This window comes from Rosa rugosa, chromosome 7 (assembly GCF_958449725.1).
Source record: "Rosa rugosa chromosome 7, drRosRugo1.1, whole genome shotgun sequence".
NCBI classification, from domain to species: domain Eukaryota; kingdom Viridiplantae; phylum Streptophyta; class Magnoliopsida; order Rosales; family Rosaceae; genus Rosa; species Rosa rugosa.
In genome coordinates, this window is record NC_084826.1 from 15,293,822 (window position 1) to 15,309,822 (window position 16,001).

At 36.9% G+C, this 16,001-nt stretch overlaps 2 protein-coding genes and 1 non-coding gene across 3 annotated transcripts; 2 read left to right on the forward strand and 1 right to left on the reverse strand.

Annotated features, from left to right (window-relative positions):
- Positions 1-4,346: 4,346 nt before the first annotated feature.
- Positions 4,347-8,499, forward strand: LOC133720768 (enolase). The gene is made up of 17 exons (XM_062147239.1): positions 4,347-4,504; positions 4,780-4,843; positions 4,990-5,054; positions 5,179-5,226; positions 5,316-5,402; positions 5,517-5,597; positions 5,834-5,935; positions 6,015-6,095; positions 6,360-6,434; positions 6,539-6,601; positions 6,691-6,768; positions 7,157-7,351; positions 7,530-7,580; positions 7,669-7,757; positions 7,861-7,912; positions 8,001-8,057; positions 8,173-8,499. Exons 1-17 carry the CDS (start codon positions 4,439-4,441, stop codon positions 8,251-8,253), a joined length of 1,335 nt encoding a protein of 444 aa, XP_062003223.1. The 5' UTR covers positions 4,347-4,438; the 3' UTR covers positions 8,254-8,499.
- A 1,951-nt stretch (positions 8,500-10,450) lies between these two features.
- TRNAL-UAA (transfer RNA leucine (anticodon UAA)) lies at positions 10,451-10,533 on the reverse strand. Its single transcript has one exon. It is a non-coding gene; the product is annotated as a tRNA-Leu (tRNA).
- A 78-nt stretch (positions 10,534-10,611) lies between these two features.
- On the forward strand, positions 10,612-14,240 carry LOC133720866 (splicing factor U2af small subunit B-like). The gene is made up of 5 exons (XM_062147341.1): positions 10,612-10,919; positions 11,006-11,092; positions 11,184-11,265; positions 13,161-13,287; positions 13,371-14,240. Exons 1-5 carry the CDS (start codon positions 10,680-10,682, stop codon positions 13,810-13,812), a joined length of 978 nt encoding a protein of 325 aa, XP_062003325.1. The 5' UTR covers positions 10,612-10,679; the 3' UTR covers positions 13,813-14,240.
- Positions 14,241-16,001: the final 1,761 nt, after the last annotated feature.

Genomic DNA, 16,001 nt, shown 5'->3' on the forward strand with positions numbered 1-16,001 from the left:
ACCTGTCATTGTAAAACAAATAAAGAATTAATAAAAATACAAAGTAGAAATTTACAAAAAGAACATATACAATTAACGAAATAAAAGGGGGGTTTAAGTTTAGGGTTTTGAAAATTAAAAAAAATAAAAGAAAGAAAATATAAAAACACATGTACAAGAATGAAACGTAAGAAACAAAGATCAAAACCAATTCCATGTAATCAAATTCGATTCAAACCTACAATTGATCATCTAAGTCATGAGAAAGAAGTTGATCATGTGGAACATTCGACGCAAATGATTTCCCATATTTTACTTTCCTTTACTAATTAACTTAAGTGAAAGCACCTAGATCAATCCTATTAAACATGCAATCAAAGTCTAGAAAGCTAGCTAATCAAAACATGTTCAACGCAAGAAGCATAGAGAAATGTTATCAACTTAAGTGCACAACCTAGTATGAATAAGTTCACCTATTTGGAATCCTCTTCAATTGAATTCGACCTTTGTCCAAAGCCTTTACTACTTGTGATTTAGGTTCACAAAACTATTAGGTGAATCGTTTACCTAAATCTAGAACCAATTACATGCAAATCCTATAAGTGTCGACCCAAATAAGATAAACATATAAAAGTTTTTTGTCAAGCAAATTCAATCGATCAAACTCACATAAGCAACTTAGAATCACAATCACAAAATGCGAAAACTTTATTTAAACATAGAAATTGGGCTTAAACTTTGCCCTAAACGTTATTGTTAACTAGAAACAAATTCCTACGAAATCAAACAAGGAAACCAAAAAGGTTACAAGGAAAAAGAACGAATTACACCGTGAGTGGAGATGGAGATGGAGAGCTTGAATCTTGGAAGCAAGTCTTCAAGGTGGATGGTGGAGGTAGATCTTCACGGCTCCTTCTTCTTCTTCCTCTCCTTGCTTGAAAACGCATAACTTGAAACTAGAGAGTGGAGAGAGAGGGAGAGCTTATGACGTTATGGAGAATTTCTGAATGAGAATGTGTGTCTAAAACGTCTAGCATAGGGGGGTTTATATAAGGGGACGGCCAAGCTTCATAATCCTTCTTTTAATTTCCCAAGGAATTATCCAATAATGCCACACAGCTTCGACCAATCCCGTAGTGCCACGTCAGCTCTGTGTGTCATCCAACCAATCAAAAAGCTCCAAAATAAGTCCATAATCCTTTAATATATCTATTTGCCGAATTTCCAATGATTTAATATGATTTTATTCACAATTTTCGGACAAATATTTAGGCATGAACCTAGACAATGTATCCGGACACATTTTGAACATTTTCTCCCTTAAATCTCTCCATGGCTTTTATCTTTAACGTCCTCCCCTTGATTTTCTCTTGATTTTCACATTAAAACTGCAAATTTTATTCTTTAATTTCGGCCAACATATCTTGAGAGAATTGAGGGATGAATCTGGACTTGTTTTGAGCCTTTTCTTATTGCACAATCCCTTGAAACTCTCCCAAGATTTTTTCAACGTAATCTCCTTGATTCTCTCCTTGATTTTCAAATTATCTCCATCATTTCCCATGGCAAAAATCAGATTTAATCTCCCAAAATATCTCCAACGTCATCTTCTTTGATCCTCTCTTTATTTTCACGGCAATAAAAGATTTATTCTTCTAAAAATCCCTCTTTGATGTCCACAAAACCCTAAATCCAATGGGCTTCCTCCATTTGCCGAAAATCCAAATTAATCCATAAGATTCTTGGGCCTCCATGTGTCATCTTCAAGACATAAGGTCTCCTAGTGCCTCCATGAATCTACTCCCAACGTTCCCTAGCTTTTCTTTCTCTTTATGAGCTCATTTCAGCTTGTTTACTCCATAGGACCTGAAAATAGAAACTATTACTAAAAATAGAAACTTCCTAAAAATAGTAACTTTCCTAAACAAGAAGGATTCATTTAAGGAAATAACTGAGTAAATATGAGGAAATAACAATTAAAACGTCGCATTAAAATGATCCTATCACTTTACTCAGACAAACACAAAAAGAAGACAAAATTAATTATATGGCTGCTAGCCTGCTTCATATATGATCGACCATTCCTAATCTTGAATATAGATTTGTAAACTACTGAAACACTATATGTATTATTTCATATATAACTGAAGGTCATTCAAGCTCATTCGATAATTTCTTATATAATTGAATTGATTTATACCTCAATTGACTTGTTTGATACAAATATAAATTTGTTTCTCCGTTGTCCAAGTTCAGAGTGCAGCAAGCTTTAACTACTACTTGAGCATGCAATGCCATGCGCATGAGGTATCCATTTTTGAATGACAAAATACAAATAGTCAATAGTCAAGGGCTGATATTTTGATAGAAAATTCATGTCCTTTTGGAAGAGGACCAATCAAATGAAGAAGACAATTTTCCAATGTGTGACAATAATAATTTGATAAAAAATAAAATATGGCCAAGAATTTAGAATTGACTTTGTTGGATGGCATGAACCTATTTATCCTTATTTTAACAAATTTGGTGGCTATTCGTAATATTCAAAATATACAATCAATTTATTTTTGGTTTATGAAAACGACCACAACAACTTAAAAAATAAAGACTATATGACGATCAAAGCTAATAAAATCAAAACTATTAGCATGAGATGTCGCAATAGCTAGAAAGATTCCATGTCCAAAAACAATATGAGGAGAATATATGAGTGACGCATTTTTATCAAGTTACCAGTAATTAAATTTACTTCTCTAAAACCACGTAGATCCATATTTTTTGAATTGCAAAATGCAAAATGATTAGTTTACTATTTGTATTAAAGAGAGGCCCCCTCTGTTGTCGTCAATGTGTAATGCAATGTCGACATAAGAAAAACTGCAGATCTTGCTGTTTGTTTCTTGGGAGTCGACACTTGAGATGGCGCTGTGGCTTCTGGAGAGTGGATGGAGGGAATATGCCTCAGAAGGTCGGCATCTTATCAAAGTGATTAGGTGGACAAAATGGACCTGAAATCACGTTGTCGTTTTCATTATTTAGGACTATTTTTTTTTGTAACAATCCTACACAATTTTTTGCATACAGAAAGTTCAAGTAGGAGGCAGGAGAAAGTGATATTACAACAACCATACATAAGTCCTCACATGATCTGATCCATGCATGTGATAATGGAAGTAACTGCATACTGAAAATATATATATACACACATATATGTCATATATGTGAGAGGGAGAAAATACAGCTCTTGTTAGTTAGTGTCTCGTTTGAAAATAAAACTTGTTAAGAATGTAACATTAATTGGTGACACAAATTACTAAACACCTTTATCATAAACTTGGCCATACAAAACAACAGTAAGCAGGTTAGAAGTGGTAACAAATCATTTTATCGGGGGGATGATGTGAGAATTTAGGGTTACCCTCGTCCGATTGCAAGGAGAAGATGACAACAAGACAAATGACCAACTAGAGTACGATTGGGGGCACGACTTGGGAGTTGGGAGATATTTCATACAATTGCTCGTATGGTGAGATTTGATTAACGATCTCATGTTATGATGTGATTAATGCGAAGTAATGAACAACGATGTACGGTAAAAACCAATACACGATGACTATGAAGATTTAACCTTTGTGAAGCCATGTAGATATAACCACCGTGCCAAACCAAAGACCACAAAGGAAAATCATAAAACAAAGACGTCACATTAGCAACAATGGATGACCTTAGATCAAATTTACAGTAATGTTTCAAAAGTCCAAACTCAATATTACTTTCCTTATACCCATTTCCCACTAATGAATTAACTTCGAGTTATTTAAGAATAAGTTTCTTATTTTATTAAAAGTTTATCACTCATTTATGTGACTATTAACTGCAAAGAATGTATTACAATTGTTTGTCTAATCATTTTAAGTAAGTGAATGTGTATTGGATTCAAATCATTATACTCATTTATAACAGCAAATTAAAAGAAATTTTGACTAAGATTTATAACAAATGATTAGTTTAAATTGTGGTAAGGAAATTAATGAACACAATGGGAGGAAATTATTGCACGCAAAACAATCGCTTTTCCTTGCTCAACAATCAAAAACCCAAAAGGAGAAATTGGAAATTGAAAACCACCTTGGGCATTGGTCCACCAACACCAAAACTATTGACTTGGACCAGCGATTGTGATCCGGCTCTCGCCCACCTTTCAGTTTTCCACAATCTCAAAAACCCCGTGCGCGATCCTTTTGTTCACCCAAACAAAAAACGACGTGCGGAAAGTCAGTTATGACCCACCTAATGGGGTTTATTCTCTCTAATTTTTCACAAAAACCTAATTAATAATCCAACGGCTGTGACTAACCGGTGTTCCTCTACAAATACGTGGAGTGCCTTCTCTTCACTCTCGCTACTACTGCAACTACTCTCATCGATTCTCTCTCTGTTCATCTCAAGCTCTTCATCCATGGCTACGATCCAGTCAGTTAAGGCGAGGCAGATCTTCGACAGCCGTGGCAATCCCACCGTCGAGGTTCGTATTCGCTTTATCTATCTCTTTTTGCGATGATTTCTATGCTCGCGATCTGTTTGTTTATGGATTTTGTTTTCGTTCGTTTATGGATTTGATGAGTTTCATCGATGACAGTGAGATTTAGTAGTATTCTGCTTCAGGATTTTGCATGCCGTAGATATAGTATCATTTTGATTATGTATGATGTAGGATTTGTTTGTGATTCTTGATTGATATGGTTTGTTTAATAGATCGATAGATATGCGATTGAGAAATCTGGATGTGTGTTATTGTAGGTCGATATAGTACTTTCTGATGGTACTTTGGCTAGAGCTGCTGTTCCCAGTGGTGCCTCTACCGGTATGTTTATGTGATCTAATTGTTTTTTTTTTTTTTAACATGAGAAGTTTAGTGAAAAATTGTATACTAATCTAGATTTAGTAGTTGATTGATGAGCATAAACATTTTTAAGCAGATTTAACTTATAATTTTTCATTGATATGAAGGTGTGTACGAGGCTCTTGAGCTGCGTGATGGAGGCAAAGACTACCTTGGAAAGGGTGTGTCGAAGGTGAGTTAGCCTTGTGAATTGCTTTTGTATACCTCTCAGTTTTATGAGTTGATCTACTGTGAGCTATTACCTTACTGTTGTTATATGTTGTGCTTGTTCATTGAGTTTTCTTTTTTACGTGTAGGCTGTCAACAATGTCAACTCAATCATCGGCCCTGCTTTGATCGGCAAGGTTTGTTGTTTATCCTCACAGGTTTTAGTTGGTTAAGTAATATACATGTACTGTGTGCAGTTTATAATGCTTGTTATTTTATCTTGCAGGACCCATCTGAGCAGACTGCCATTGATAACTTTATGGTTCAGCAGCTCGATGGAACTGTTAATGAGTGGGGTTGGTGCAAACAAAAGGTAAAACTATCATTACAAATTATTGTCAGATATGATGTATGTCTGCAAATTTTTGGTCCGTATCATCCACAAGACCACAAGTCAAATTGATCTGTATTTCTTCTGCATTCTCAGCTTGGTGCAAATGCCATATTGGCCGTGTCTCTTGCAGTCTGCAAAGCCGGGGCTAGTGTCAAGAAAATTCCTCTTTACAAGGTAATAATTTCGTTCTATTACTAGTTTGGTAATACAGTTAAGGGATAGCAATAATTTCAGGACTTGTATGACATAAAAGTTGGATACATGCTGAAGTTTGTAGGCATGAGCCAACGTCTTTCCAGTTAGCCACTGAATACTGTTCATTGCTAATATAGGCTTCAAAAAGCCAGATGAAGTCCTTTTCCTTTCAGTAGTTTCATTTTGATGTTAGTGACACTGTCTTTTCAATTCAGCACATTGCCAATCTTGCTGGCAACAAGAATTTGGTGTTACCTGTTCCTGCTTTCAATGTCATCAATGGAGGATCACATGCAGGAAACAAACTTGCCATGCAGGTATGGTTATTAGTTATTTATTTGCCTATTTTTATGCTTCTTATTTTTGTTACACAGTATTTGATACATATATTTGCAGGAGTTCATGATTCTTCCTGTTGGAGCTTGCTCATTTAAAGAGGCCATGAAGATGGGTGTGGAAGTATATCATAATCTAAAGGTGTGTCCATTTTCTTTATGGGAGTGGATGGTCTAGATCATTATATTCATAAATCTTCAAATATGTTCTCTGTTGTCAATTTTCTATTGGAAAACCTTTTTCTTGGGTATTTGAACACAAGTCCTGGACTTGGGATGATCATATTGTTTCATACAGTACTGGTATTTTTTAGCTTTTAATTGTGTAGTAGATGAGGAGAAGACTTACATTTTTCAGTAATGTTCTTTAATTGCTTGCTGACTGTGCTGTCTTTTGTTTTTGTAGTCTGTGATTAAAAAGAAATACGGTCAGGATGCAACCAACGTCGGTGACGAAGGTGGATTTGCTCCCAACATTCAGGTCAGCCGTAGTATAATTGAAACAATTGAAGTTTCTTGCTGTGGTCTTTTATTTTTTATTTATTTATTCTTTTTACTGAAAGAGTCATATTTGTATCATTTCAGGAGAACAAGGAAGGTCTTGAATTGCTTAAGACTGCCATTGAGAAGGCTGGATACACTGGAAAGGTAATTTTTCTTAAATTCTGAAATTCTCCTGAGAAGAAAATTTGATGACATTGCAATAGTTATGAACAAAAATTCTATCCTACTTGTAGGTTGTCATTGGAATGGATGTTGCTGCATCTGAGTTTTACGGAACAGATAAAACCTATGACCTGAACTTCAAGGAAGAGGTAAGCTGTCTGTTACGATTGTAATTGTATTTGTTGGCCAAGCTAGATAACAGTTCAGTCAAATGAGAACTAGTAGTTCGTTGAGCCTAGACTAAGGTTGGTCAAGCTAGACTATTCAATACTTAGTCTCAGATTATGAACATGAAATGGGAATACCAAATTGTAGGGAACAAGTTGTGATGAAAAAATATTTAATTCTTATAGTCGTAATGATGTTAAATAAGTTGACATATTAGCAAAGTTTTTTTTGGATCTAATTGCTCTAAGTTCATTATACGATTCTGCCCTCCTTTCCATATCTATCTAGTCATGTTTATCTAACCTACACCAGTGTTTATGTTGAATTATCATGAAATTAATTTTCTATATTTTTTGTTTTGTTGTACAGAAAAATGATGGTTCCCAGAAGATTTCCGGAAATGCTCTCAAGGATCTCTACAAGTCATTTGCGTCTGAGTACCCTATTGTCTCAATTGAAGATCCCTTTGACCAAGATGATTGGGAGCACTACTCCAAGATGACAGCTGAATGTGGAGAGCAAGTACAAATTGTCGGAGATGATCTATTGGTCACCAACCCCAAGGTCCGTAAAGATAGTCAATTCATTCTGCTGTTCCTCTTACATGTTATGTTTTCCTTCAAGTTTTCTTTTTCAAAACAATAGCAAAGTTTTCAAACAGATGGAGCAGTTAATTGACATATTTGTTATAACATGTCTTCAATTACATTGACATCTCTGAATTTCCTATTTGTTTTTTCAGAGGGTTGAGAAAGCAATCAAGGAGAAAAGTTGCAATGCTCTTCTTCTGAAGGTACAATGTGAATCTCATTATTTAACAGGTCATTATTACTTGTTTGGTGACCATTATGAACATGTTTCTTAATGTGTTTGTGGTACAGGTGAATCAAATTGGGTCCGTAACTGAGAGTATTGAGGCCGTAAGAATGTCTAAGAAAGCTGGGTGGGGTGTCATGGCCAGCCACAGAAGGTTTGAAAATTGAAGCTTGAAATTGAAATGTAGTTGCATGATTATCTTCACCTTTTTCAAGTGGTTTCTAGTAGCTTATGTGGTTTACTTTTTTTTACTGCAGTGGAGAAACTGAGGACACTTTCATTGCTGATCTTTCTGTCGGTTTGGCCACGGTATTTGTTTGATCTAAGCTTAAGCATATCCTACTTGACTAAACCCCCCTTTCTTTTTCTCATGAAACTCTTTTCTGCTTTTGATCAGGGTCAAATCAAGACCGGTGCTCCCTGCAGGTCAGAGCGTCTTGCCAAGTATAACCAGGTCCGGACTAGCATCAGTTTCTTCTGTGCCTTTGTTCCTTTTAATTTTTCTTAATAATTTTCCTGGACCGTCGTGTGCTTGTTTTTGAACATTTTATACATCTTCATATGCACAGCTCTTGCGTATTGAGGAGGAACTTGGTTCAGCAGCAGTCTATGCCGGAGCAAAGTTCCGTGTGCCAGTCGAACCCTATTAGAACATGGAAGTGCTTAAGTGCCTGAGCGGGATTTGAGAAATCGGCGGTTCACATCGTGGTGAATAAGTTTTACATGTAGAATGGCTTAGTTATATGGAACTTGAATCCCTTTTCCCAATAATCTTCAGCCGAAGTTTTGTTTTGAGAGCTTGAACACAGTGTTGTACTGAAGTCTTTTAAGCAAGTTTGACTGTGAATTTTCGAGTTGCTTTTGAAATTTACTACTACTAGTTTGACCGACTGAAATTTCTGTGCTTTATGGAATTTGTTTAAAGGCTGCCTTCTCTGGTGGCAAGTGCAAAGTTATTTTGCTATGTAAACCCCGTTTCAGGGTCATTGAAGGTCTGACAGAACAGGTGGACCTTAACTGATGCTGGGGGGTATGTAACCAAGCAGGTTTTTCTCTTGAAAATGGTTGAAGAAGCAGCTTTGAGCTTTTGAGAAGTTGTTAGATTAGGTTCTTTCACCTCACTGGGTTAGCAATTGTCCAAGTGTGTACGAGGCATTTCTTGCAACGAAATCCCCATACCCTAATTTTACTTGACCTTTATTTCCATCGGGACATCAGCATTAGATTGAAAGGGTTTAGATCATAGATTACGTGACAATTAGGCCTGGTTTAACAAAACTTCTGCTGAAAATTATTGGGGAAAGGGATTCAAGTTCCGTATAATTAAGCCATTCTACATGTAAAACTTAGTCACCACAATTGTCCAAAAACTTTGATGTTTGGTAATATAAAAATAGTTATCTGAAAAATTATTAAAAAGTTTGTAATTAATATAATAAAATAATGTATTTTGAGTAATAAATGTAAAGAATTAAGGGGGAAAAATGATTCTTATTTCTTTTAGAGTTTGGAATGAACCATTCCCCATTATTTTCTCTTGCTTCAGGAAAGTATTTCCTATCTCTTTTCATCAAGAAAGTTTTTTTTTTTTTTTTTTTTGCATCCCTAACGCAAGGAATGAACAACTTTCATTTCCCAATCCTTAATTTCAGTGAACCAAACGAGGCCTTAGAGTAAACCTGTTAGAAAAGATTTCAATCATGATGCCATCGAACTTTTCCCATCTCTATGTTACTTACTTACTATAGATTTTGTATTTGATATATGATTCATGTCATTAAATCATTAGACAAGAGGTGAAATGTTTTCTTTCATAGAGTTAAAATTACATTTATACAGTATCCATTAAGTACTCAACTCCAAATGGGGAGAAATTTTTGGATATATGTAAAAATATACCCAATAATGTTGTTCATGCACGATATAATGAAAGTCCTCAACATACACATCAAGAAAGGAACTTTTGGTATTCGATTTCTAGTGAGACACTGAGACTTCCACTTGGTGGGGTTCGGATAAGAACTTTTGGTATTTTATGATATCAAATAATATAGTTTTGTCACATGATGTACAATGTTGTAATCGTGTAACGTTGTTGATGTAACTTTTGGTATTTTATGATATCAAATAATAACGTTGTTGATGTATATGTATTTTGTTGATACAATGTTTTTCATATATTTTCTTTTTGTCAATAAACTAGAAATATATGTTGATAGTTTTTTTTTTTTTTGAATAAAGAGCTGGTGCGGCTGCTCTCAAGCCTTGATTAATGAAACTGTCGAATACAAGGGGGGACATTGAGCCTAAACCCCTAATTACAATAAACACCTAGAGTATTTTCTGAAATAATATCAGAAATCTCTATAGGAGACTTGTATTCTAACAAGCACCAACTAGCAAAGAGTGCACAATTAGCTACTCCATTTGCTTTAATATAGCAGTGACATAGCGGAAAGATAACTCGATATGTAACCCGATTACAACATAGCATAACTACCAGCTTTAGCCCAACTTTCCTCATACGTTGCCGCCGAAAAATAAATCCGACGACACTTAGTCTCACCCTGCCACTAGGTGGCAGCGCCCATTTGACGAAGCAAATAACTCGTTGCCGACCTAGAGCAGACAAGGCACTTTGATAGTTATCTAGAGCAAGTTTAGCTGTTTTGAGGCCTATTCTCCAATACAATGATGACGAGGGTTGTGAAATCTTAAAATATTATAAATATAAATTATTTTGGACATGAGAATGATGGTGTGATCTCTTTCCAATCATTCCCATAAAATTCGGTCATGCTCTTTGTTGAAATACAAAAGTCAGGAAAAAATGAAAAAATAAAAAATTGCTGGCTATGGGGTTCGAACCCATGCGTACTTATGTACAGTAGATCTTAAGTCTACCCCCTTAACCTCTCGGGCAAACCAGCTCGTTGTTTATAGATATCCACATTTACTAGTTATAGATCTAACAAGAGATACAGAAAGGGAGCCATTTTAAAAAACGTAAAACCCTAACTAAGATCAAAAGGGAGAGAAAGAGAGAGAGAGCTCGCATTATTGAGAGCACTGAGGCATGGCGGAGCACTTGGCATCGATCTTCGGCACAGAGAAGGACAGGGTTAACTGCCCTTTCTACTTCAAGATCGGCGCCTGCCGACATGGCGACCGCTGCTCTCGCCTCCACACCAAGCCCAGCATCAGCCCCACCCTTCTCCTCTCCAACATGTACCAGCGCCCCGATATGCTCACCAACCCCGGCGTCGACCCCCAGGGCCAGGCCCTCGACCCCCGCAAGATCCAAGACAACTTCGAGGTCCGTCCCCCCAATTCTCTCCTCTTTACTCTTTTGATTTCAACCCAAAATTTGTTCAATCTTTTTTGTTTTTTTTTGGAGTGCAGGATTTCTATGAGGATCTATTCGAGGAGCTGAGCAAGTACGGACAGATCGAGAGCTTGAATATCTGTGATAATTTGGCTGACCACATGGTATTTTTTTTTTGTCGAAATTAGGGTTTTTGTTGTTAACTGTGATTTTATTTGGTGTTGGACTGATTGGATGTGTTGTGTGTGTGGATAGGTTGGGAATGTGTACGTTCAGTTCAGGGAGGAAGAACATGCTGCCGCCGCGCTTCAGAATCTCACTGGGAGGTTCTATGCAGGTTATTTTCTGATGCATTATAGACATATACAAGTATAGATGCACATTGAATTTGCTGTGTATATTTAGACTAGGTATGATTAGGATTTGCTGTAATCTGTTAGTAGTAGTGACTTCTAGAATGTTGATATATGGTTTGGTACATTGCAATGTAGTGTATGAGGTTTGGAACAATATTGCCTGAAATTTTGTAACTCATTGCTCACTTATTGAAGTTGACTCGGTGGTTTTGATTGCTTGCAAGTCTCTTCATCTGCCTTTGTACTTTCTCAAATTTTGAGCCTCTTAAGATATTTTCCAAAAGTCATTGAAATGCCCTCTATCTGAGCTGGCCTTAAGGTTTTTGGGATTTTGCACAAAAAATGAAAAATGGGGCTCATTCTTACATGCCTCAATCTTATATGAGAATTCTGTTTTAAGGAACTGTTAATTATGTATCTGGGCTGACCTTTAGGCTTGTGGGATTCTGAGCGGAAAAAAGTAAAGAACTCATTCTTACACGCCCACAATCTTCTACAAGAATCCATTTTTCTAAAGGAATTATTATTAGCTGATACTAAATGTATCAATGATCTTTGATCACTCTATCCAATATACCGAATAAAAGATCATATATGGATAGCTCTTTTTTATGACATTCTTTGACCAACTATTGTGATGGGATGATGGATGCTCAGTGCTTTTGATTTCGTTCCTTAAAGAATGTTGATAAGATGATATCAATTTTTAAGCTGTAATGACAAAGTGATGTTGACTAAAAATTGTAGCCGAAGTTCTTACCATTTGTATTGTGATAACTCTATGACTTGGCATTAGTTTAGCTCATTATTCTCTGTTAGAAAACCTGAGATTCATAGTGTCAAATTTCACCCAAGTATGTTAGTCCAACCGGATTAAAATATCTCCAGTACAACCCTTTTAATTTGATTCGTCATGTAATTTACTCATCTTGGATTACAATTGCATGAACTACATTTTGGTTAGGTATCTGCAGATCAATTGCCCTTTCTATCTTTATGATTCCAGCTTATATATAATTATGTGCAACTTTTGTTCTTTGTTGGTATGGTACTCCAAATCTAAATATGAAAGGGACTAGTCCATGTGTGCGCTTGTGTCAATTTAGTCCATGGTATATTGATATTTGGCCCAACTTGAGTAAACATTGACTTTATTTTATGTTAATTTTCGGGCGTTGCCATTGGCCACCATCCACGAAACTTAACATAGTACTAGCAGACTTTACTTTGAAAGAGAAGGAAATAAGGTTCAGAAACTGTAGTTACTAATAAACGGATGATGTTCTATGCAGATGGTTAGAGCATGAGATGTAAACTAGATCTGTAAGGTAGTTGCAAGACCAGGCCCATGGTTTGCTCCCATGGGGTCCGGGTTCGAACTCCCTCATGGCACCCACCTAGCTATTTGCTAGGCTTGCCCATCTCCTAAAGATTTGGTTTGGCAGGAGGCTCCATTTCTTATCCCAGATTCGCAAAGCGAGTTTGGTAGACTTCTGGGTATATATAGGTAGATGCACAGTGGCTTTACATTTCTTGGACCAGTAAACAAGTGAACGGTTCCAATTCCTGGGAATAAATTGTAAAACTGTTGATCATTACAGCCACTAACAATCAAGGCAATAAAGTTTGATTGGTAGGTTGAGTTTGATTGCGACTACATATTAAATAGACTGGTGGATTAAGTGTTATTGCATGTAATATAGTTCTAGTATTATTTTGGTTGTAGAATGTAATGTTATCCCCGCCACCTGCTATATCCTCCAATGTGTTGCTTTGTTTCTTCCACATAATGGTTGCAGTAATAATTGGTAGTAAAATTACTGTTATCATGAAGCCTACTAACATTCTGGCCTATGATAAATGTTAAACATACTAGGGCGCCCCATCATTGTTGACTTTTCACCAGTGACCGACTTCCGTGAAGCTACATGTAGGCAGTATGAAGAAAATGTATGCAATCGAGGTGGCTACTGCAATTTCATGCATTTGAAGAAGATTAGCAGGTGACCATCTCTTTTCTCTTATTTTAGCCAGTTCACTATTAATGATGACCTGGTGCTTCATTATCTCTTTATGTTGAATTTAGGGAATTGAGGAGGCGATTATTCGGAAGAAACAGGCGAAGGCGGAGCCGTAGTCGCAGCAGAAGCCATAGTCCTCAAAAGCATCAGCGTGGTGGTTATCAGGAGCGTCCACACGGAGGTCGTGGTTTTGGCAGAAGAGGAGGAGATGATGAGAGAGATCGTTTCAATGATAAAAACAGGAGGCCTAGAAGCCGTAGTCCTGGTGGACGTAGAGGAAGAAGTAGAAGCCCTGTGGGGAGAAGGAATAGGAGTCCTCCAGCCAGGGAAAGCAGTGCTGAAAGAAGGGCCAAGATTGAGCAATGGAACAGGGAAAAGGAACAGGTTGATTCTGGAGATAAGCATGATAACAATAATAATAACAGCAACAATAATGATGATGAATGGAATGGTGATAATAATAGTGATCAGTACTATGATCCTCAGCAGCAGCAGCAACAGCAGTAGTGCGGTAGATGCAAAATCGAGTTTCCTGCTTCCTAGATCAAGCCTCAGTTATTTCATGCAGCTTACCGTTGACTTGTATACAAGTGGGGCTGTTGTGCAAGGACTAGTGTCTAGTTATTTTATGTGATGGGTTTTGGAGGCATTAGTGAAATTCCTGGATCCTGGTGCAGGAGACTGCTGTCTGCAATGGTGAGTTGTTATTACAGAACCGATCCAAGTGTACGGGAGTAAGAACCATTAATGTGTTTTTTTTTTTTTTTTGATAAGGAACCATTAATGTGTCTAGTAGAATTATGATTTGTCTCTTTTTTGAGAAAGGTAGAATTATGAATTGTCGTCTGAATGTCTTATTATTGGCTTTGAATTACATTAGAATTTTTAGCGTGATTTTTATTTATTGCTGCTTTGCCCATTTGGGTTTTTTGTGATGGTGTTATTTTCCTTTCGTTCTTGCATTTGAATTTTCTTTAGGAAGTAGGTGTATGGCAAAGTTAATAGTTTTACCTTGGCAACTCTTGCATTCCTGTCAAAACTGCATGTGTGCCTAGCGTGTGGTTGGGTTGGTAGTTGGTAAGGGTCTTGTGTTTTTGGCGAATAGATTTTGGGTTATTTGACTGGTGTATTCTACATGGGAAAGAAATCCCAAAATCTCTTTTGAAAAAGCTTTTCACAATACAAGCATCGGAATAAGTTCATCAAAATAGACATTGGAAATATATGGAGGCATCTCTACATCTGCATCCATTGCCTCATCATCCTCAGACTAATCCTGGTGTATGCTAGAGTCATCTAGCATAGAGAAATATTCCATGGATGGCGCACTCTCCAATTTTAGGAATTACATTGGTAATCTTGATTCTCAGGATGATTCTCTTTATGTTATACAATGTCAGTATCAAAGCTCCTCTCTTTGCGGATACAAGTGCTAATTTTTTTGAAATTTATTGATAGATTCTTGTATGGAAGGAATGACTCTGGGAATAAAAGTCCTTAATTCCTCTCTCTTTGGATGGATTGAAACTCTGGGAATCCTGGATGATTTTTATCAGGCATCTTGTATCCTTTTCTGTGTATGCTAACATCTTTTTTGAATGTGCTAAAAATTATGTCCCAAACTCATCAACCAAGTAGTATACCAACACTTCCGAGTCTTCGACAGAAGGATGCTGATGCTACTTCTCCACGAAGCTGAAGTTTTGCCCTTAATGTTCATCAAGCTTTCAATAATTTATTACCGTCTAATCTCCTACCCAGCTTTAAGAACAGGCAGAATCTGGCACCCTGGAATTTTGAACATCTTTGTTGATGAAAGTGGGAGAAAATGTTTCCATTGATACAGGAAAACCACGTGAATTGGATATTGACAAAATCGGATCAAATTAGAACTCATGGCTCTATATGAATCTGATTTGATAGAACAATTAATATTCTTTGGAAGGAATGACTCAGGTGCCCAAAATTGAAGAACTTCAATGGTTGATTGCTTTTGAGAAGGAAAACAAATCCGCACACCACGAAAATAGAAAACATTATACAATAGAAAGTTCAGCTCCAAAGAGATCCATCAACAACATTAACTGCGGCAGTGAGGCTTTGTCTAGCTACACGGTGGACGACTGCACTGGCCTATTAGACGGTGGACTGCACTGGACTATTAGATACTGCTAGGGGCTAAAGAAAAGCCAGTGGTAGCTAACCAAGCGTCTTGACATCAACTTGTTTTCATCCACAACCAGCTAGATCGGCATTCATGTCTCATAGTCCTTTGATCTCTGTTTTGGCGAACCCGGCCACTGTGAGGGACATTAAGGAAGATGCAGTGCTTATTGGATGATCATTTTTGCCCTCCCATCCTACGCAAAAGGGAATCTCCTACTGGACAAGGGAAATAAAAGAATGAATGAGAAGTGCTTATTGGATTGAATATCTAATCTGTTATGAATCATGATCATCCCACGTTTTGTCAAGAATAGGTATCATTAATGCCTTAATTGCTTGACACGGCTCAAAACTAGGTATATCCAAACGAGCAAAATATCCGATGCTTGAACCAGTCCTAGCTATTCAGAGTCTCCCAGAACCATGCGGCACCAATAACACCAAGAACTTCAAAGTTATGATGCACAGAGCTTCCAAAGTAGCATCTCATCTTCTTTACGACTCCAATCCAATTCTAGATGCCCCTAGCT